A 22,918-nucleotide genomic window follows, 5' to 3' on the forward strand; every position below is an offset into this window, starting at 1 on the left:
TTTTTATAAAAAAAGAAGATAAATATATAAAGTAGATTTAAATAGAATAGAAAGTGCTAGAGTTAGAGGGTCAAATAAAGGTGGAACAGATGTGTTTTTAGTCGTTTCTTGAAGATGGTTAAGGACTCAGCTGCTCGGATTGATTTGGGCAGGTCATTCCACCAGGAGGGAACAGTTAATGAAAAAGTCTGTGAAAGTGATTTTGTGCCTCTTTTAGATGGCACAATAATACGCCGTTCACTTGCAGAACGCAAGCTTCTAGAGGGCACATAACTCTGAAGTAATGAATTTAGGTAAATGGGTGCAGAGCCAGTGGTGGTTTTGTAGGCAAACATTAATGCCTTGAATTTAATGCGAGCAGCTACTGGTAGCCAGTGCAAATTGATGAACAGAGGTGTGACATGCGTTCTTTTCGGTTCATTAAAGATTAATCTTGCAGCGGCATTTTGGATTAATTGTAGAGGTTTGATAGAAGTGGCTGGAAGACCTGCCAAGAGAGCATTGCAATAGTCCAGCCTGGATAGAACAAGAGCTTGAACAAGGAGTTGTGTTGCATGTTCTGAAAGAAAGGGCCTGATCTTCCTAATGTTGTATAAAGCAAATCTGCAGGACCGGGCAGTTTTAGCAATGTGGTCTGAGAAATTCAGCTTATCATCAATCACAACTCCAAGGTTTCTAGCTGTTTTTGAAGGAGTTATGGTTGATGAGCCTAACTGGATGGTGAAATTTTGATAAAGTGATGGGTTTGTTGAAACCACAAGCAGTTCTGTCTTAGCCAGGTTGAGTTGAAGGTGATGGTCCGTCATCCAACAAGAAATGTCTGTTAGACATGCTGAGATGCGAGCAGCTATCGTCGGATCATCAGGATGGAATGAGAGGTAGAGTTGAGTGTCATCAGCATAGCAGTGATATGAAAAGCCATGTTTCTGAATGACAGAACCTAGTGATGCCATGTAGACAGAGAAGAGAAGTGGTCCAAGTACTGAGCCCTGAGGCACCCCAGTAGCTAGATGTTGCGACTTGGACACCTCACCTCTCCAAGATACCTTGAAGGACCTATCTGAGAGGTAAGACTCAAACCACTGGCGTGCGGTTCCTGAGATGCCATTTTCCAATAGGGTTGACAGGAGAATCTGGTGGTTCACCGTATCAAAAGCAGCAGACAGATCCAGCAAAATAAGTATAGAAGATTTGGAAGCCGCTCTTGCCAGTCTTAGGGCTTCAACAACTGAAAGCAAGGCAGTCTCGGTCGAATGTCCACTTCTGAAGCCAGATTGGTTGCTGTCCAGGAGGTTGTTCTGTGTGAGAAAGGCTGAGACTTGGTTGAACACAACTCGTTCAAGTGTTTTTGCAATGAAAGGTAGAAGGGAAACCGGTCTGTAGTTCTCTAAAAGAGTTGGGTTAAGAGTGGGTTTCTTAAGAAGTGGGGTTATACGAGCCTGTTTAAATGTTGAGGGAAAAACACCAGTGTGAAGGGATGTGTTAACGATGTGAGTGAGTGCAGGTACAACGGCAGGAGAAATGGCTTGAAGGAGATGAGATGGAATAGGATCAAGCGGACAAGTAGTAGGATGATTGGAAAGGATGAGTTTAGAGACTTCTGCCTCAGAGAGTGGAGAGAAGGATGAAAACGAGTGTATGTTTGCTGGTAAGATGTGTTTGACAGTTTGTGGTGTGGCAAATTGTGCACTGAGGTTTGTAATTTTATTCATGAAGAATGTGGCAAAGTCGTCAGCTGTTAGAGTTGATGAAGGAGGGGGAGGAGGAGGATAAAGGAGGGAGGAAAATGTTTTAAAGAGCATGCGAGAGTTAGGCGAATTGTTAATTTTGTTGTGATAGTATGTCCTTTTAGCAGTGGAGGGATTAGCAGAGAATGAAGAGAGGAGTGATCGATATACATTAAGGTCAGTAGGATTTTGTGATTTGCGCCATACTCTTTCTGCAGCTCTGAGCTTAGAACGATACTCACGGAGAACATCAGATAGCCAAGGGGCAGAAGAGGTGGTACGAGCTGGCCTGGAAGACAAGGGGCAGACAGTGTCTAAACAAGACGTAAGGGTGGAGCAGAAACTATCAGTAGCACGGTTAACATCAAGAGATGATAACTGTTCAGGGGAAGGAAGCAAATATGAAACCATAGCAGATAGCCGGGAGGGTGAGAGTGAGCGTAGGTTACGTCGAAAAGTGACATGTGTAGGGGTATGTGTTGTGTCAGGAACCATGTTGAGGTTAAGAGTGAGGAGGAAGTGATCCAAGGTGTGCAGTGGAGTAACGAGCACATGATCAGTGGAGCAGTGTCGTGTGTAAATAAGGTCCAGTTGGTTGCCTGATTTGTGAGTAGCCGTAGTTAATACTCGCTTGAGATCAAAAGAGGCAAGCAGAGTGTGGAAGTCTGCAGCCTGAGGTTTATCTAGGTGGATGTTGAAGTCTCCAAGAATAACTAGGGGAGTACCATCCTCAGGAAAGTTTTAGAGCAGCACATCTAATTCTTCCACGAAGTTACCTAGTGGTCCTGGGGGTCGATAAACAACTATAAAATGGACTTTAAGAAGATTTTTAAGACTTTTTATAGTTTTATTAAACAGAAATATTAAATAGTCTTCAGATTTTTTTATTTATGTCAATGTTTGCAGTCTATATTTATTTATTAGGTCATGTAAAAATGTAGGCATGTAGGCTACTGTATAAGTGCAGCAGGGATATGTGTGCATGATTGCGTTCGAGTGTGTGGTGGGAGGGTGTGTGTGATTGTGTGTGTATATTTGTGCTCATGTATGATACTGGCTTTAATTGTTTTAAATAAAAGTTGGCATTTTTAAATTAAATAAATAAATTGTTTTGATTTATGAGACATAACATTTTTTCAAATGTCCTCTCTATTGTTGTTATTTATTGTTCCAAGACATCCGATGCAAAAGCCTCTAAGCCACATTTGTCAAAAATGAGATAACAATATTAAGTGAATGCTCTCTGCACATAGTATACTTTCATCAACATAGTATACTTTCATCAAATACTTTCACTTCAAACCAGCTAAATCCCAGCCTCAGCCCATTCAGAAGTACAGTACTTATATAGAAACATATGTGTTTGTGTCTGATAAAAATGTTAATTTTGAAGAAAAACGTTAGACGGACCTCTTTAGCCTTCTTATGTGAATTCATACAATTTGCTCGTAGTAAATGTTTTAAGAACTTTTTTTTTTCCAGACCAGTCAGTGAGTTCTATTGAATCACTTTTTATACCGTTGATGCATGGAGTCCACTACAGAGCACAGATATGTAACTCCCTCAAAATAAAATATATTAAAAAAAAAGTTATTGGCATGATTTTTCACTTGTTTAAAAATAAAAACAAACATTAAAAAATATATTAATTTGTGATATAATAAGTCATGCATTAAAGGGTTAAAAACACTGTTTTGAGAGGTAGTTTTTATTTTATTCCAAAGAGCATCACAAGACATTCACACATAGAGCCATTCACACAAACACCTTCATTAACATTTGAAACACAAAGTACATTTATCTTCATTATATATAAATTATAAAAATAGAAAATTAGAATACAACATATCTGTACATTAATTAACAATTCTTTATTCAGAAAAAACAAAGAGCATGTAACACTAAATGATCAGTTATTTGCAATAATATTAACATACAACCATGTGGACAAGTTTAACTACAGCAGATTCACTATGGTACATTGAGAGGGTTGGAGGTTTATTTTAAACTATCACTATAAAGTCAAAAGAAGATCAGGATTTTGTAAATGAGTTTATGGAGTTGAATGTACCTGTTATCATTAATTTATTGAGTGCTGACAAAGAGATTTAGAAGACAAGATATATTGTACATAATCCAGAGTGTTACTTTCACTTTGACAATGTTACAATTATTTAAAAAGAAACTGCCAAATAAATAAATGGAGAATGTGAGTAGATCCAAGTTATTCTAATGGGAAAAGGCAGGAAATGGCATTTAAATGTGGTCCAACATTTAGGCTGGCAGAGGGACTGTTTGACACTTAGGAAGAACCCAACTCATCCCCCCGACCCCACCCAACAAGTGGTGAAAAGACAGAATAAAAAACATATTTTTAAAGATCTTACTCATATTTTCTTTTATATTCACATATATTTACATACTCCTGGAACAGACATCATTGTGGCTGCATATAAATAGAACACTCTCTGTATTAGGAGTGCTTTAGGTTAACCTGTAGCCCATGATCATTGCATTACAAATCTTTAGCTCTTTATTCATGGCTACTTTGTATCATGCACTTTACTAGGAATAAATATACCTTCAAATGAGGCACATTCTCTGTCCTTAAAGGGAAACTCAAAACAATCAATAATTATGTATCAATAATAAATCCTTCACTCTTCATTTCCATTTTGACGATTTCAATAAGCATCCATGCTAAACAATAAAGCGACATCCATCATCTTGTGGTCCTTTGTCTGTGCAGAATATTATGAACAGAACATGCTACATCTGGTCCCTATACAGATGGAAGTGGTTTGATTGCTACTTGTAACCACAAAACACTGCCAGCCCCATTTCAGAGAAGAAGAACTCCCTTGCTCTGAATGTGACTAACTTATATTGCAGTGGTCAAGTACAGTCCAATCTAATATCAGTTCACAGGTCTGACATGCTCTCTCCTACAGAAGAATTTGCTAACTGGTTTTGTTACTCATTTTCTCTCTTCATTCAAAATTGGGCACTATAGGTCAGGACCGAATCATGGCCCCATGAGGCCCCTTGGCACACTCTATGGTGGTCTATTTCAGTCATTTTTGTCATATATCCTACACCAAAGGGGCCAGGGAGTCAGCTCCTCCTGTATGCTCTGAGGGCCCCTTTGTGCCCCTTTCTCTGGTAGGGACTCCACAATCCAGCGCTGCCATAGGCCACAGTACCTTCATTAGCAGTACTCAAACCACTTTATATGTGAGGCAAAAATCACGTTTACAGTATCTCCATCATTCATTCAATATTTGCCGCTGTGAAGCATCAATCACAGAGGGGTTTTGTGCTAGAAAGCCCTTTTTGGTGACAAATCAGATTATTTTATTTCAGTAATGGGCCCAGAATGAGCAGATTCTTCCTGACTTTTTGCTGCTCTGGGCTGTGGACGGGTCATTCCCCTTTGAAAGACCTTTTGGACTTTGAATCCTCAAAGAGGAAACAGACTGAGCAACTACAGAACTGCACATACACAGATGCACAGACTGTGTATTTCCATGTGGGTGCGCATGGCTTTGAGGATGGTACACAAAAGTGCCCATTCGTCTGATCAAATACATGCAGAAACACTAGGATAGAAATGGATCTACACAGCATGTACACAGGAGTGAATGGACTGGACGGTGATGTAATGGAGTAGTAGAGGAGCCTCCAGCAAATTCAGTTTATTTGTTTGTGTGCTTCTTTGTGCGACTGCGTATGTTAATCGTATATTTGGAATGTGTATCAGTTTCTTGGATTGTCTGCTTTCCTCTTCTCCTCCAGCCCTCCATCTGTGTTTGTGAACCTTTCACAGAGTTTAGTCTCAAAAATCACATGTGTGCTGGACTTCAGATAGAGCTTTCTTCACACTGTGCCAGAGGTGCTCCTCTTAGACAAGGCATCTTAGAAAACTCCTCCTCCATCTCACTTAGTCCATACCCCAATTCCTCCTCCTCCCCGTCTGGTCCCGCCCTTTCTCTACCATCCAGCTCCTCTGCCAGGTTCACAGCTGATTCCTGCAGTTTTAGTCCACTGGAGTTGGCATAAATATGCCTGCCATTGAGCCCGCCCGGGTGCATATTGTGTCCGTGACCGTTCAGTGTCCCATTCCTTTTCTCGGTTAGTGGAACTGCCTCTGACAACAGACTGGCACTGCTTGGAGACTGTGGTGTGTCTGTAGAAGCAAGCAAGTCCCGCCCCTTTTCCAATGTGGATGATGAGTGCCCGCCCCCTCTCATGCCGCCTTGCCGTTTGTAAATTATAAACAACAGGATGCCACCCAATACAAAACCTACAACGAAAAAAATGATGTGCGAGGCCAGGAAGTGTCGGCCACCTGCAATGGCCACGTTCCCCCCCATGCTGGGGTTGTCAAGGGTCAGCTGGTACTCTGCTCTGCGACAGGGTGGCTGATCTCTGCCCACTTCATCACATAGACACACGTAGGTGCCCACGCTCTCCGCCGTGACTTGCACCTCCAGGTCGTAGTTGTGGCGGCGAGTGTGACTATGTGGAGGATGGTCCCAGCGGCAGGGACGAGGAGACACTTGCACGCAAGAAAGCAGGACACGCAGACCCTTTTCAACACGCATTTCAATTACAGGTGGGGAGCAAAGACCTAAAGACACAGAGGAAAAATAGATCACAATTCATTAGCTCGCAATTCATTTTCAATCAAAAAATGTAAATGCCAAGGACCCCCAATATAATGATCCACTTATGACAGGAAAGTCTACATATATTTGATCAAAAATCCAATAAAATAGTAAAATTGTGACTGTATAAAAGTATAACTGTTTTATATTTTAATGAATTTTAAAATGATGGCAGAGCTGAATTTTCAGCGTTATATGTACATGTACATCTTGCTTGTATTTATAGCCCTAACCAAAGCAAATTATGAAAAAGTATTATCTGGAAAATATCTACTTTGCATTCAGTTAATAACAAATCATTGTCTACCCAATATTACAATATAAGATACTTTTTCCATTTTAAACACTCAAAATACATTTTGTAAATTTTCAACAAGTTTTCTGCTTTTAAACCTTTCAGTCTGCTCACCTGAATCGACTGTAGGTGTATTTACTGTAAGATTATTTCTAGTTCATTTATAAACACTGAGAGATTAAATGAGTGTCTATGGTGATCGACAGCATGCCATAGGTATGAAATATAGATATTAGGTACCACTGTCAGACTTACCTTCACCTTTGGTGCATTGCCTGACCAAATCTTCTGCTTCTTCAACTTTACCAGGCCTGAAACATAAATGTAACTGTGACGACAATGAACAAAGGAGGACTGCATCTGTGTGTTCTGATATGCTTTTGTGTGAATGAGTGTTTGTATGTGACATACTTCATTATAGCACAAGCTCCCTCTTTATGCCTCCATACGCAGCCAAGTCCTCGGGCAGGTGCACACACCTCACAGGTAGAGTACAGAGAACAATCCACTATGGGTAACTTCACCAGAGAGAGAGGAGTGCCCACCAGAGCCTCATCCTACAGCAGAGAGACAGAGAGGGTCTGCATTCACTAGTCCCTAAATATAAGTTACATTATTTAGGAGGGAGGCCAAATGTATTAATTCAGATTGAAGATACAGTATTGTTTTTTATCACAAATAATAATAAAAAACAGAGCACATTAAGTAACAAAAAAAACCTGTATGTTATTACTTTGTATAGCAATATGTTATTCACTGGCTCCTGTGCAGAAAACAGAGGGACTTCTTCAATGAGAGTTGCATTCGGACCAACTACAGCGACTTTGTGCAGCTCTCCATGATCTATCAACACATGCACACGTATATTAAACACACATGATGATTAAATGATTATTGATGATTATTAAATGATTGTTTTTTAGTTATTTCTGTTTAATATCTCTTACCTGTTCCAAGGTGCAAAACAGTGGTCATGTGTTGCTTCAGGCCACTGGAGGCCATTGGTAAGGTAACAGCAAGTTTAGTATATGTGATGCCATTTCTGATCATCAGGGGTGCTGCCACCACACTGTTCTCCATAAGCGGGTGATCACGCACGAATGTCAGCACTTTATCAGGCAGCTTCAAGGAGGACTCAAAGCCCAGCTCCTTCAGAGCACTATTCAAACACTGAGAGTTTTGAAAGAAGTAATTTAACAGATTTAAGTAATGATAGTTAGTGAAACATGATGCTAGTAACTTTAAGGTCATGGGTTGGCTTCCCAGCAAACACATATACTAATACTACTGTGCATACATACGTACATACATGCATAAGGCGAGACACTGCAGGTGAATAGGGTAAAAAAAACAAAAACTAATAGTTATGGCCTTACTTACCCAGCTGATTGATTACATTGATAATTGCAAACATTTTTTGTATTAAAAGTTTTCTAAAATGTTAGGTTTAAATGTGCAAATGAGTCATTATTTAATGAAATATGCGCTAATTTGCATACATTTCTAGTACAAAAATTTAAACAGTGGATGATGTCAGTTTTAAAATTCGAAGTGATAGCAAAGATTTATATTGTTAGAAAAGATTTATATTTTGAATAAATGCTGTTCTTTTTAACTTTTTATTCATCAAAGAATCCTGAAAAAGTATAGCAGTTTCCAAAAAAATAAAAAATTTGGCAGCACAACTGTTGCCAACATTGATAATTCTAGTAATAAATCAGCATATTAGAATGATTTCTGAAGGATCATGGACACTGAAGACTGGAGTAATGATGCTGAAAATCCCAGCTGATTGATTACATTGATAATTGCAAACATTTTTTGTATTAAAAGTTTTCTAAAATGTTAGGTTTAAATGTGCAAATGAGTCATTATTTAATGAAATATGCGCTAATTTGCATACATTTCTAGTACAAAAATTTAAACAGTGGATGATGTCAGTTTTAAAATTCTTGTTTATTTATTTTTTGACATATTAGAGTCAAAAGTTTTTACAGAGGGAAATCTCATTTTTGTCACTCCATAATTCAGAAAATGCTTAGAACGGACAGAAACACTATATTTTCACAGTTTTGGGAGGAATAAAATGTTGTATATAATTAAGCAAAGTATATATGAACAAATCCCTCTGTAAAAACCTTCAGGATATAGACAGGAATAAAAATTTAAAGAAACCATTATTTTATATTGTAATAACTTTTTTCAAGATTACTGTTTTTTTTCTGTATTTTTGATCAAATGAATGCAGCCTTGATGAACATAAGAGACTTCTTTAAAAAACATTACAAGTCTTACTGATCCCAAACCTTTGAGCGGAAGTGTATATATATATATATATATATACACCGCGTATTCGCTGTTAATTACTTTAGATTAAAAGTTTCTGCCAAATACGTAAATATATAGGCTGGAATACACTACATGTACTTGACCTGAATAGATTTTAAAACACTAGACATCATCCTAGACAAGACCTGCTTGTCTCTAGTTGGTTTTTCAGTCGTTGCATATATGTACTCCGGATTTTTTTGTGTTTTCTCCTGTTCTGTGTTCCCTCATTTATATTCTTAGACCTTGTGGTTATCTTTAATAAATCTGTCTGCACTTGGATCCGTTGATGATACAGTAAGGGGCTCTACAAATTCACATTATCTCACCAATCTTTCAGATAAATCAGTTGACCAACTCCCTCCAGTTTACATTAATACTAAATGATTGAACAGCCCCCTGTTGGGAGTGTTCTCATACTGCCAAGGTCAGTACCAATGACTACAATAGTATTGCACAGTATGTGTCTCAATGTACTGTGAATAAAATAACACATGAATTGCATCTATTGTATAATACTATTATATGGTATGGTATGGTCGTGAGTGTGCAGTTGTATACCTGTCCTGGTCGGGGTGTTGGTATGGGCTCTGGGTTAATCCAGTTCTCACAGGTCTTTTTCAGCTCTTTAAAGGGTCCATTCATCACCTTAGTTATCTCCTCCAGACTGTACACACACACAGCTGACAGCTCCTCTCTTTCCCTACACATTACACATCAACACAACAGGACAAACACACACAAATAAAAAAACAATCATGGAGAAATAAAGAGCGAAGAAATAAATCAAAAGAGATGAGACCAGCACAGAAGGTCAAGACAGGTCAGAGGTGAAACAGAACAAAGTACCACTGTGAGGTGAATATGCCATAGAAGTGTGTGCTGCTGGGGTCTCCAGGCTGGTGCTGTACAGTGAACACATCAGACAGAACGTTAAATCGCTGTCCACTTGCTCGATCTTCACACACCAGCTGGGCCTTCAGAAATGTCGTCCACCGCCTCTGCAGGGTCTTCATACCACCTACATCAGACTAGAAAACAGAGAGAGAGACCAAAATAGATCAGATATGATAGAAAATAAATGATGAAAAACAGACGGATGGCAAAGAATAGAAGAACTTTATGACTGAAGAAATCTGAACTCAAGTGGAACAGTACAATTACATAACATATCAGCTGAAAGCAGAACTACTGTACAACATCCCTCTTAGACTAATAAATATAAATCAAGCCAGGGGTGTAGATTACGTGGGGGACGCGGGGGACGTGTCCCCCCCACTTTTAATATCACGTAAATTCGTCCCCCGCACTTTTTCGGGCAAGTGTGAAGCCAAACCTTAAAAAACCTATAGAGACTAGACAAGAAAACAGACCAGCTCTAGTTCCTACCTTGCAGACTCTAGCAACTCGTGGCACTTTAATCTTGGTGTAAAGGTCATATTCTTTAGCTACTTCAGTGAAGAAAAAGTACATTTTGTCATCTTCACCAGTAGGATTGTGCTTCTCATCCTCTTGGATGAAGGCAGAACTGACAAACTCTGGATCTGAGTTCAGAAACAGGCAAGAGTTATGAAGAGTGTGGTTATAAACAATCTGGGTGTAAATACACATTAAATGTTGGCTTTAATGTGTAAATGCCTGTGTCTGGATGAATGGATGGATGAGTGTCTTACCACTAAGCCAGTTGATTGATTGTTCAGTGCGGATGCGTTCCTGCTCGGTGCCTGTTGCCCTGGAAATGTCATACATTGTGCCAAGGAAGTTACTTGTGGCAGCAGTGTAAAGGATCCCTCCTGAAAGAGAAAAACAGGGAGGAAAAGAGAAAAAACAGAAAAATAGACATTTTTATTTATTTGTATTATTATTATTATTTTACTAAAGTAATTTCTGTGTTTCCAATGTGTTTTGTGTTAAAACATTTTGGGAGCCAAATGTCCCCACAAGGATGGCACCCTAAAATCACGCATTGTGGGGACCAGTCAATAGCCCTTAAGAAGAAAACGTCTTAGGCTTATGTACAGTATATAACCCAGATCCCTGAGAAGGGAACGAGATGCTGCGTCATGGTGTTGATGCTATGGAAACACCTTTGCCAATTTTGATTAGCTACGGCAAACATATAATATAACTGGTCCGCCAGCATACTATAAAAGATAAACTGTTCAAAAAGACAACTGTTCAAGCAAATGTAGTGAACAAAAATTCTGCAGCTAAATGCCCTTCAATACTTACCTGGTAGGGATACTCTCGCAACCAGAATGGTCCTTGGACCAAATCTATAGGCTAGCCCCTAGGGGCAGAGTGAATTAGGGAGGCCACAGCTTCAGTTGCGTCCACTGATCACTTCCAATCTGAAGGGGTAGACTACTGCACCACCACATAAGCCGCCCCCAGGCCTCGCAAATTGTAAAGATCATAAAAGCAACTCAACTCAACAATCGACACACAAGGTGTATGTGTGTCAGCTATTGTTACAAAGTGGGGACATTACAGGGCACTAAATAATGTTTTAATGTTGAACTAAATATACAGAAAAGTTTATGTGTTTTTAAATTTAGGGGAGAGAAAACATCAAATCCTAAACTAGAAAAATTATTTATAAACACTTTTTTCATTAAGCAATTGCAATTTTCTTTTAGGGTGAGGGTTTGGGTTTTGGTTAGCATTTATAATTAGTTTTACAATGTACAAAAACAATAGATGTCACAAGACGTATACCCTTATTTAGAGTAAACGTGTGTTTCATACCTGCCATGACTGCTGTGTAATGCTGGCTGGGCTCAAAAGGGCATTTCCCCTTCCCCGTCTCCATCTTCATGCTACCATCTTCATGTTTCTCCAGAGAGAATGAAGAGATGTTCTAAATGAGGCAGAGAAGACAAATAAATGTGATTATTGTCTGTCCTTAAATATAAAGAAATTAGCAAAAATTAGATGAAGAAGAAAATATAATAGAGAGACACACTTATAGTCATATACCACAGGTGGAAAACAGTCAATCATTCATTCTCTTAATTCTCTCTGACTGAGGGGACAGACCGGATGTCAGGTCGGACACTGAAATTATGTGCAGACCAACTTGCAAGAGTGTTTCAGGACATTTTTAATCTCACACTGCAGCTCAGTGTTGTCCCTGTTTGCCTGAAATCTTCCATTATTGTACCCGTGTCTAAAACGTCAGCTGTTACCTGCCTCAGTGACTTTCGCCCAGTGGCTCTGACCACTGTCATTGTGAAATGTTTTGAGAGGCTTATTCTGCAGCACATTAAGTGAAGTGAAGTTACGTGTGGCCAAGTATGGTGACCCATACTCGGAATTTGTGCTCTGCATTTAACCCATCCAAGTGCACACACACAGCAGTGAACACACACACACACACACACCGTGAACACACACCCGGAGCAGTGGGCAGCCATAGCAGTTGGGGGTTCGGTGCCTTACTCAAGGGTCTCACCTCAGTCATGGTATTGAGGGTGGAAGAGAGCGCTGGTCATTCACTCCCCCCACCTACAATTCCTGCCGGACCAGAGCCTTTGGGTTACAAGTCCGACTCTCTAACCATCAGGCCATGACTGCCCCGTAAGAACATTATACCTCCTGAATTAGACAGCTACCAGTTTACCTACTGGGGAAATCAATCTACGGAGGACGCAGTCACCATAGCACTTCACACAGCCCTTTCCCATCTGGAGGTGTCAAACACATATGTCAAGATGCTATTTGTCGACTTCAGCTCCGCTTTTAATACAATAGTCCTCCACAAACTGGAACAGAAACTCCACAATTTAGGTCTGCCCACCTCACTGTGCTTATGGATCAGAGACTTTCTAACCAACAGGCCACAAGTGGTAAGAATAGCGGATAACATATCGTCTACCCTTGTTCTAAACACATGTACTCCACAAGGATGCATGCTCAGTTCAGCCCTCTTCACACACGACTGCACCCCTCTAATACCACTGTGAAATTCCATGCAGCAATCCGCTTTGTGACTGGAGCTTCATTTAACACTCACCATTGCCACTTGTACTCTTTATTGAACTGGTCTTCTCTTCATTCTCGTAGACAAATTCATTGGTTTCTGTTCATTTATAAAACTCTTATCGGGAAAACGCCATTATATTTACAGTCACTTCTTAATATTCATAATACAAGTCGTAATCTGCGCTCTAGTAGTTTCATTAATTTCTACATACCTAAAGTCCGTACGTCCTTTGGTCGTTGCTCTTTTCAGTTTTCTGTTGCATATGATTGGAATCATCTGCAACAGACTTTAAAGCTTAGTTCATTTATCTCGCTCTCTTCCTTTAAAAATTTAATTCAGTCAATAGTACAAGACCATTGTACTTGTTTTTAGTTATCTGTTTGTTTTATATGTTATTGTTTAAAATTGTGTTATTTGTAACTTTATGTTTTTTATTGTATTGTACCTGCTTTTTATGCTGCCTCTTGGCCAGGTCGTCATTGTAAATGAGAAATGGTTCTCAACTGACTTACCTGGTTAAATAAAGGTTAATTAAATTCGCAGACAATATCACTGTAGTGGGTCTCATATCGGACAATGATGGAGAGAGAGCAAGCGTAAATCCTGGCAGCGGCAGGTCGCAGCGCCACTTCATGTGGCATCCCCAGATGCCACGGATTTCCTCTGGCTGCTGCCACGGTCTTTCTTACTTATTTATTATTATTATTTATTATTTTTTATCTATTGTTATTATTATTATCATTATTATTATAAATTTTTATGTATCAGCTGCCAGAGTTCATGCCAGGAGACACAGGTAGCTGCCAGAGTTCGTGCCAGGAGTCACGATCGTTTGTCACCGTTTCTGCTGTAAACTACACTGTTTATTTTTTAAATAAAATATTTGATGACGCATATTATATACCAGCAAGCAGATGCGACCAGAATATGAACCCAATAAGCTAAATTGCATAAGCATTTTCCCATAAAGAACATACACATAAGGAGTGCTTAGCTGTATAGACAGTATGTACGCACGTATATATATATATATAGTTTCTGTGCCCAGTTGCATAAAGCACCTTAAGTGTAATTTTCCCTTAAAGGGGTCATATGATGCTACATGCACTTTTACAAGTTGTTTGAACTGAAATGTGTGTTGGCAGTGTGTGTACACAACCCAGCCTAAGGCACACCTGTGCAATGATCATGCTGTCTAATCAGCATCTTGGTATGCCACACCTGTGAGGTGGATGGATTGTCTTGGCAAAGGAGAAGTGCTCACTAACACAGATTTAGACAGATTTGTGAACAATATTTGAGAGAAATAGGCCTTTTGTGTACACAGAAAAAGTCTTAGATCTTTGAGTTCAGCTCATGAAAAATGGGGGCAAAAACAAAAGTGTTGCGTTTTTAATTTTGTTCAGTGTATATACATACATACTGTATATAGGAATACAGAAAACTTTATTTTTTCTCTTATTTCTTTCTTTTAATTGGCTAAGAAATCAGATACACTGTTGGACAATAACCAATAAATGATTTGTTAATGTAATACAAACACTTTTTTTTTTTCTTTTTTTATAACATAGTAAGGCAGAATAGTTTCTGTACTGTAATAAATGCTATGTCTAGTAGCACTGAATTGTTCATATACTTTATTTATTACCTGGAGATGATTTTAAAAAGCACAAATTAACCATATATTGTTAAAATCATGTGTTTAATGTCTTCACGTTTCCAAAGGTTTCTGCCTTTTATTCAGATCATACAGTGATAGCTGGACGCTTTTGTTCATATTAGGGATTTCCTGGTACGTCGTAAGTTATTACTTCTATATGAGCCCATCTTGCACTTTCTGCGCGAGAGAAATCTGGCAGCTGCCTGTGACTCCTGGCAAGAACTCTGGCAGCTGATACATAAAAATGTATAATAATAATAATAATAATAATACAATTGTGGGAACTTTGCATCATCATTTTAAAAAAAACACCACCGCACACTGAGAACAGTGTAGTTTTCACCGAGCAAACAGCAAAAATCGTGAGAAAAACAGTGGCAGCTGCCAGAAACGACCAGTGTGCCGTGGCATCTGGGGATGCCACCGGAAGTGGCGCTGCGACCTACCGCTGTCAGAGAGAGCACCAGCCCATGCAGCAATGATGAGATCCACTACAGAGAGGCGAACCATCACTTGGCCCTGTGGTGTTCAGCAAACAATCTGGTTTTGAACACCAATAAAACCAAAGAGGTTATTGTGGACTTCAGAAGGTCCGTAAGAAGAGCACATGCACCACTGCTCATACAGGGGGTAGTAGTGGAGGGTGTTGATAACATGAAGTTACTAGGTATCCACATTACAGCAGACCTCACCTGGGCTCTGAACACTTCCCACCTGGTAAAGAAAGCTCAATAAATACTTTTCTTCCTCAGGAAGTTGAAGCAGGCTGGACTCTCCCCTTGGCTTCTGATAAATTTCTATAGGAGTGCCAAAGGAAGCATCCCATGCTACTGTGTGACTGTGTGGTATGCCAGCTGCACAGCACAGGACAGAAAGGATTTGGCCCGGGTGGTTAAAACCGCGCAAATGATTGTCGGGAATCCACTTCCAGACCTGGACTTGGTGTATGCAGAATGCCTCCAGAAGAAGGCCAGAAACATTGCCGTAGATTCCACCCACCCGGGTCATAGACTGTTTGTCCCCCTGCCCTCAGGGTGGAGATACAGGACCATGAAAACACACACAAACAGACTGAGAAACAGCTTCTTGTCAAGAGCTGTGACCGCCATTACACCCCTTTGCACACACACCTAATGACATAATTGCACTTTATTTTGCTGTAACTGTTCCTGTTTGTTATTTATTGTTGGTTGATCTAAGTTGTTGCTGTTTTTTAGTTTGTTAACTGAGACTCACCAGACAGAATTCCGTTGTACTATGTACAATGACAATAAAGTACTTATTTTGAGCATTTCTTTTTAATTGTCCTACTTAATAATATGACAAGACTTGAGTCAGTGTAGTTATGGAAACACAGAGACTTACAATAAATGCACACTGGGGGTCAAAGGCGAAAGTCCCACAGGCATATATGTGTCCATCGCCCAAAAACTCCAGCAGACGGACGTAGTTCCTACAATCGTCCTGTGAGGGGCAGCAGAGTAAAGCAAGACATACTGTGAGACAAATAGCATATACAAGTTTTCTCTGTGTTATGTCTGTTTCTCTGGGTTTTCAGAAAATATTAAGCAGCACAAATGTTTTCAACATTGACCAAAACCAGCATATTACAATGGTTTCTGAACGACCATGTGACATTGAAGACATTGGTAATGGCAGCTGAAAATTCAGCTTTGCCATGATAGGAAAAAAAAACATTTAAAAATGTATTAAAATTGAAAGCAGTTATTTTAAATTGTAATAATATTTCACAGTATTACTGTTTTATTGTATTGTTGATCAAATAATTGTAGCCGTGGAGAGACTTCTTTCAAACACACAAAAAAATCTTACAGATATACAGTATATCAACTTCCAAAGCTTTTAAGTTATATGTTACAATATAAGAGACAAAGACTCAATCTACATAAATATTGAGAGAGAGAGAGAGAGACAGAGAGAGAGAGAGAGAGAGAGTGAGAGAGAGAGAGAGAGAAATCAGTACTTCAGATTGTTAGGTTAAAATGAAACCATGTCAGCCATTAATATGTAAAACATGTTTGACCAGTTAAATACAGAGGATTATAACACATTAAAATGTGTATTCAGTACCTGTAAATGTTATTTACTTATTTAGTGATCAAATATATTAATACATTCAGCCAGAATCTGAAAATAACATTTGTGGTCATTTACACAACATTAAACAACAGATTTCAAGGGACAGTTCTCACAAAAAAAAAACATGTGACACAGGGGCGTAGCCATCATTTCAGAAGTGAGGGGGACAGAAATGTTATATACAGTGGGTACGGAAAGTATTCAGACCCCCTTAAATTTTTCACTCTTTGTTATTTTTCCATATTAGGAATTTCCTCATATGACTTTCTGCGCGGAGAGCGCCTCCGGCTTCGAGTATGAATGAAACATACACTGTTCATCTCGGCTTATTCTGGGTCCGAATAAAACATCAGATCATGCACAGACTATCCTGTCTCTTTGAATTTAAATCTATATTTATTCACACCGGCTCTTGAAAACCTCTATGCGAACACACTTGCCCGAAAAAGTGCGGGGGACGAATTTACGTGATATTAAAAGTGGGGGGGACACGTCCCCCGCGTCCCCCGCGTAATCTACGCCCCTGATGTGACATACAAGTATGAATTCTCAGTAAATGATGACTCAAATTTCAGCATGTTCCTCAGACAAAGCTATAACATGGCTTCAAGAGAGTATAGTATAGTCTTATACAGGCCCAGATTGGCTAATCGGGAGCACCGGCAGTATTCCCGGTGGGCCGGCCTATTTTTTGGCCGTGAGGGCCGGTGTTGTCATGCCACTGGGTTGAACTATGGCTGTTCCTAGGCTGCCTGCACTCATAGCATAGGGTGACCATACGTGCCATTTTCCCAGGACGCGTCCTGGCCAGGATTTCTATATTGCCTAAAATATCTAGGTTTTGGCTTTGCTTGCGTGTGTAGACCGACATCAAAATAATACCATACAGATGGTTGGTCGGCTGGTTTGTGATTGTAGCTTCGTGTAGCTTTGTTTTTCTGTAAAATCTCTATTACTCTCTGTTGTTTAAAGTGATAAACAATATTATATAGTTGCAATAATATTTCAGATCAAAACTTTGAGTGCCATTGTTTAAAAAAAAATGCTTGATTGACTGACGTTTCAATGCCATTTGTAATTTCACAGTATTTTCACCTCCTCAATTACACGTGTGAAGTCACAATTCTATAATGGTACAATTTACTCAGTATGTTAATTGGCAATGATGATGTAATTATCTTTTGACTCCACTGACAGCGGCAGCTTGCTAAAAAAAAAAAGAAAAAGAAAAAAAAAGTATTTGTTGGAGATATGCGAGCAAAAAATAATAGATAAAAAATGCATAAAAGCGCAAAGGCGGCACTGAAAAGGCCAGTGAAAACAAACAAACAAACAAACAAAAAACCCAAAGTGGGCCGGTCTAAGGCATGAAACTCCAGGGCTGAAAATGAGTCCCACTCCGGCCCTGGTCTTATACACCAGTGATTTTTTAACAGGGCTGCAGGATAACTTAAACGTATTTAAATTATTCAATTATTATAAATATTTTAAAATAATATAACTCTTATTTGAATTAAAATGCTAAAACATGAAGATATAAACTGACATTTCTTTTTTTCATTCAAATATTATGTTGGATTACAGCAGGCATTCAAGTCAAAAAGGTTGAGAACCACTGTTATAAGTTGCAGTCACATTTGTGAAATTTGGGCAAAATTTTGCAGGTAAAAAGGTTAATTCTTCATTGTCAAAGTACCTATTCACGGCTCACCCAGAAGTCACTTTCAAAATCAAGCCACTTTCTGTTAGTCAACATGGCATTTGTGTGACCAGCTAGAACCTGTAGCGAAATCTGTGTGCAGAAATCTTTTACACTCATGAAGAAATTCCAGATTACATGGAGACTGGTTGTCAGAGAAAACAATCAGTTTATAAAGATAAATAGAATCACTATACAAAAATATTTGACCACAGAATGCCGTGACTGATTAATCAGAATCAAGTATTCCTATAGAGCTGTGTAAAAATTTTGTATATTGAGATTCTACACTGGTATTTCCACATCTGTCGCAGCACCGTGTGGTCTTTCTATTCACATAATCAAATAATTTTAAACCAAATCAATATTTCAAGTCCATTTAATTATTTTTTTATTTGGAAAATTACACCCATTTAGGATGATACAAGACCCGATCATCTTTTCTTAGTGAATTGTTTGGTTTTTATTTTACTGACTGGTGGTCTGTACATTATTCTTTACATAGAAATGAGGTTAAAATAATGTGTGTATGTTCTCAATGGGCTAAAAATATTTTACAGAGAAATTCTAACCCCAAAAATTTAAAAACACTTTGCCTAGGGACAAGACTGTACATTTAAGTACAGAAAATACGTTATCATGATATCAGTGCAATGATCTCACCGTAGCTCTCACAGTAGCTCTCCTTAATCTTAATATCTAATATTACATGACACTTCACTAAGTAATTTTGCTTCCAGACAATGAATAGTGCAGATGGAGGTTCGTTGCAAGCATGTCCTGGGCTCTGACACACTCATGTGTGCTTGAGGGTAAACGGACGTGAAGCCACATTACAGTGTGTGATGAATTTTAACTCTGATGACAGGAGACAGTGAGAGGTGGCTACTGGGGGAAATGGGAGGGATGTTGGGGAGGGTTAATTTGGTTAGAGAGCTGCACTAGCAACCAGAGATGAGATCATCTAGTTTAGCTTGATGAGAAGCAGTGTACTGAAACCTGTTTGGCTGTCTGTTATGATGACTGTATGTGAGCGTGTTGGTGTGCAGATTGGATGTTATTATGTGGCACAAAGCATTTTATGTAATGATTTAACTGATTTCATCATTTGATCTGACCAATCATAAAGCTAAATCTTCCATTTTGTCAGATAAAGAAACCAGACAGGAGAGTAGATTAACGTCGGTGGACTTGAACTTGATAAATGGTGTGTATTGAAGTATATTTCCGCGGTTAAAACAAGATACCTTCTGATGTTCATTCACGATTATTGTGTGCTATAACTAGTAAAGAGAAAGAGATGATCGTTTCATGTGCTGCTTGAACTGAGGCGCTACAGCGATCCGTTACAAAACATTAAAGAGACACAAAAAAAGAGACGAAATTTGAAAGCTGACGCTTTGTTTCATACCAAAAGTAACCTGCTCTGTCTTGTCTGTCGGTGTATTGTCAGTGTCAATTTTTCACTGCGTGAGAACATGATGTGTGGCGTGAGAGCGGATCGCTTGTCGGATGTAGCAACAATAATGAAGGGGGAGCGGGTTTTTGCGAAGGGTCAGTTGCCTCTGCTGTCCTCTACAATTAGCGTAAATGGTAACACTTGACAATAAGGCTAACATTTATTAACATTATTGAATGCATAGGCATCATGAGCTAACAATGAATAGATTTATAAATGTATTCATTTACTTTTGTTCATAATACAGGTACTATTAATTTATACTTTTAGATTATAACTTAAAATGTTAGAAACAAATTAGTTAGGATTAATATATGTAAATTAATAGAGGTCTGCATTAATTTTGAAACCTAAATACAATCAACAGAAGTAAAAAGCTAAAGTTAGGCTTTAAAACAAACTACAAAACGGTTGACTTTGATGACATCACTGCCATTAAGCTTCTGACAACTCTTTTGGTCTTTATTTAAAATCTACAGATTGGAAGGTTTGAGTTAGTTTGCAAGAGTGAGAGCATAAACCCAATAAAATACAGCTTGAGAAAAACAGCAAACTAGTAAGTAGATTAAGTAGTTTTCCTAGAATAGAATAGAATCATAGAATAAAATGTGAAAATATCTTGATTGATTGATTGATTTAACCAAAAAACCCATTTAAAAAAATCACTGACATAGGGACAGTGGAAACGTAAATGCAGAAATACTAAGACAATTCTGGGTTTTAGGAACCATTCCTGCAGCACTCCATTCTCTAGATTAATAAATGCTGTAATTCATTGTTAGTTCATAATTAATGCAATTAACTATGTTAACAAATGTAACCATAAAGTGTTACTATATAAATAATAAAGATAGACAATTAAGAAAAGTGGAACATTCACTGCAAGAAAAAAGAGAGCTCACCATCTTCCTCTTTGATAGATTAGCAGTATCCACAGCGATGACTGCATCCCGCGCACCAAGGTAGAGCATCCCAGACTCACGGTCCAACAGGAAGGTGCTGAAGTTATTTACGCCGCTAAAATCAGGGGAACCAAGCCTAGAAATGTCTGCCGAGAAAAAGAAAGAAGCATGGATTAAATCTCACATATCAAAAGATTTATCATAGCAATTTTCCATAAATTAATTCTTATAAGTAATACATATTAAAAATAAAAACAGACACTTTCTTCCTTGCATTCATGCACACACAGACCTCTGAAGCTATTCATTCTAAGATAATGATATTTACTACACTCTATACCCTAACTCTCACACAAACCTATTGATTTCATCAAACTTGCTTCATGAATATGATTCAAAATACGATTAATGAACCTTTCAAGTAGTGAAGACTATTTCAAATGTCATTACAAATTGGTTTTACTATATAGTAAGGATATTTTCTTACAAGAATAGCCAAACGTTTACATACACACATTCTGTATGTCTGTTTAGCATTGGAGAGGATTAGTAATTCTGTTCAGATATGTATATTAGCATGTGGGTTGAGGCTCTGAAATTTTAATGCTGTTTAAGATGTGCTATATCTGATGCCCATGGCGAATTTAATACAGCATCTGCACTACACTGCATTTAATCTGTTCCTCTTTATTTTAAATGTGAAACACTCATTTGCTCCATTACTGTAATCATATCCATGTCTGTGTATTTAAGAGATAAGAGAAATATATACAGAAACAGCAAGAGAAGGAGAATGGCTGAGAAGATTTGAGAAAAGAGGACGACTCACACTCATCTTGTAATGTGATATGAGTGTCAGAGTATTACAGTAAGTGACACTAAGAAACATACAAGTCGGATCTGATTCTTTACAAGTTGTTCTCACCATGAAACAAACAGAAATGTTATGTACTAAATGAATGCTCATTTCTAGAGCAGTTCAGACTGTTAATATCCTGTTTCCCGTCTGTTCAGTGTCGGAAATCATGAGATGACATTAAACAGAGATTCTCCTACTCTCAATCTCAGAGTAAATCATCCAACATGTCTTATTTTATTTGCACACATACTCTTTGTAGTTCAGGCCTGCATAGAAATATTTGGACACAATTCTACCAACACTAAAACAATCCCTATTTATTAAAGCCTATTCAAACCAAGATGGCTGTTTGGTGTGAAAGTTTGGTGCGATAAACATTTTATTTGAATGATGGCAGTTAATACATCTGTTCAGACAGACAAGAACTTTTGAATGCCGTCAATGTGACAGATTTTCTACAGAGAGGTGAAAAAAATCTGAACGGCTGTTTGAAAATGTGTAAATGTTGTTAGACTTCGCTGTGACAAGCAGATGTCAGAAATATAAAGTGTGTGTGTGTGTTTTTATTGCAACATTTTGAATACTGAAAACACAAGGCAATTATATCAAATATCAGTCATAGCAAATAAAATACTGAAGCAAACATAAGAATATTAATAAAAAAGAAAATAAAAACAAAAAACAATACTAAAGGCACAGATATACTTCAAACGAAATTGAAGAACGAACTGATATGACGTCATTTCGAACAAAATCAGGCCGAAACGAAGTTCGTTTTGAGTTAGTTTCGGCAGTTCGAAACAGCTGACCAAAGCAAACTTTCTGGGGGAGTTCATTATAGGTGCGTTCGACTTGAAGCACGGCTACAGACGGCGATCAACGAGAGTAGCCGCTTGCAGTCGGGGGCGGAGTTGAAAACGGAGCTGTCAAGCCGGACACTTTCTGCTCCCGTTAGTGACGCTCACGCGGTGTTTGCATACTCTATCACAGATGAAGTGAATTAAATGCAATATTTGTCAAATACACAGACGTTTCAGAAACGTTTTCATGAGCTACAGATATACTGATTATATACTGCTTAATACAAGGCCATCTGTTCAAGAATAAAGTTCAACGTAAATACATACTATTTAAATACTAATAAAGTGGGGGAATATATGCTTTCATCAGTGTTTTATGATAAACGTGACTCAATATAACATTACGACTACAGTAAAAAAGCTTTTACTGTTCTAAA

At 38.4% G+C, this 22,918-nt stretch overlaps 1 protein-coding gene across 2 annotated transcripts in view; it reads right to left on the reverse strand.

Annotated features, from left to right (window-relative positions):
* Positions 1 to 3,492: 3,492 nt before the first annotated feature.
* The window catches only part of LOC107758768 (semaphorin-4F-like), a 102,399-nt gene continuing 82,973 nt past the window's right edge, over positions 3,493 to 22,918 (reverse strand). Inside the window, exons 2-13 of one of the 2 annotated variants that reach the window (XM_016576581.1) lie at positions 20,823 to 20,968; positions 16,028 to 16,126; positions 11,766 to 11,877; positions 10,691 to 10,810; positions 10,407 to 10,561; positions 9,867 to 10,048; positions 9,579 to 9,720; positions 7,637 to 7,859; positions 7,423 to 7,532; positions 7,101 to 7,246; positions 6,945 to 7,000; positions 3,493 to 6,357 (exon numbers count right to left, since the gene is read on the reverse strand). In XM_016576581.1, coding sequence (XP_016432067.1) covers positions 5,588 to 6,357; positions 6,945 to 7,000; positions 7,101 to 7,246; positions 7,423 to 7,532; positions 7,637 to 7,859; positions 9,579 to 9,720; positions 9,867 to 10,048; positions 10,407 to 10,561; positions 10,691 to 10,810; positions 11,766 to 11,877; positions 16,028 to 16,126; positions 20,823 to 20,968 — 2,261 coding nt within the window. In that variant the 3' untranslated portion in view covers positions 3,493 to 5,587. Of the gene's footprint in view, positions 6,358 to 6,944; positions 7,001 to 7,100; positions 7,247 to 7,422; positions 7,533 to 7,636; positions 7,860 to 9,578; positions 9,721 to 9,866; positions 10,049 to 10,406; positions 10,562 to 10,690; positions 10,811 to 11,765; positions 11,878 to 16,027; positions 16,127 to 20,822; positions 20,972 to 22,918 lie in introns of both variants that reach the window. The other variant, XM_016576580.1, reaches the window with a different exon arrangement.

This window comes from Sinocyclocheilus rhinocerous, unplaced genomic scaffold (genome assembly GCF_001515625.1).
Source record: "Sinocyclocheilus rhinocerous isolate Xijiao unplaced genomic scaffold, SAMN03320098_v1.1 scaffold2821, whole genome shotgun sequence".
In the NCBI taxonomy this organism is placed as follows: Eukaryota; Metazoa; Chordata; class Actinopteri; order Cypriniformes; family Cyprinidae; genus Sinocyclocheilus; species Sinocyclocheilus rhinocerous.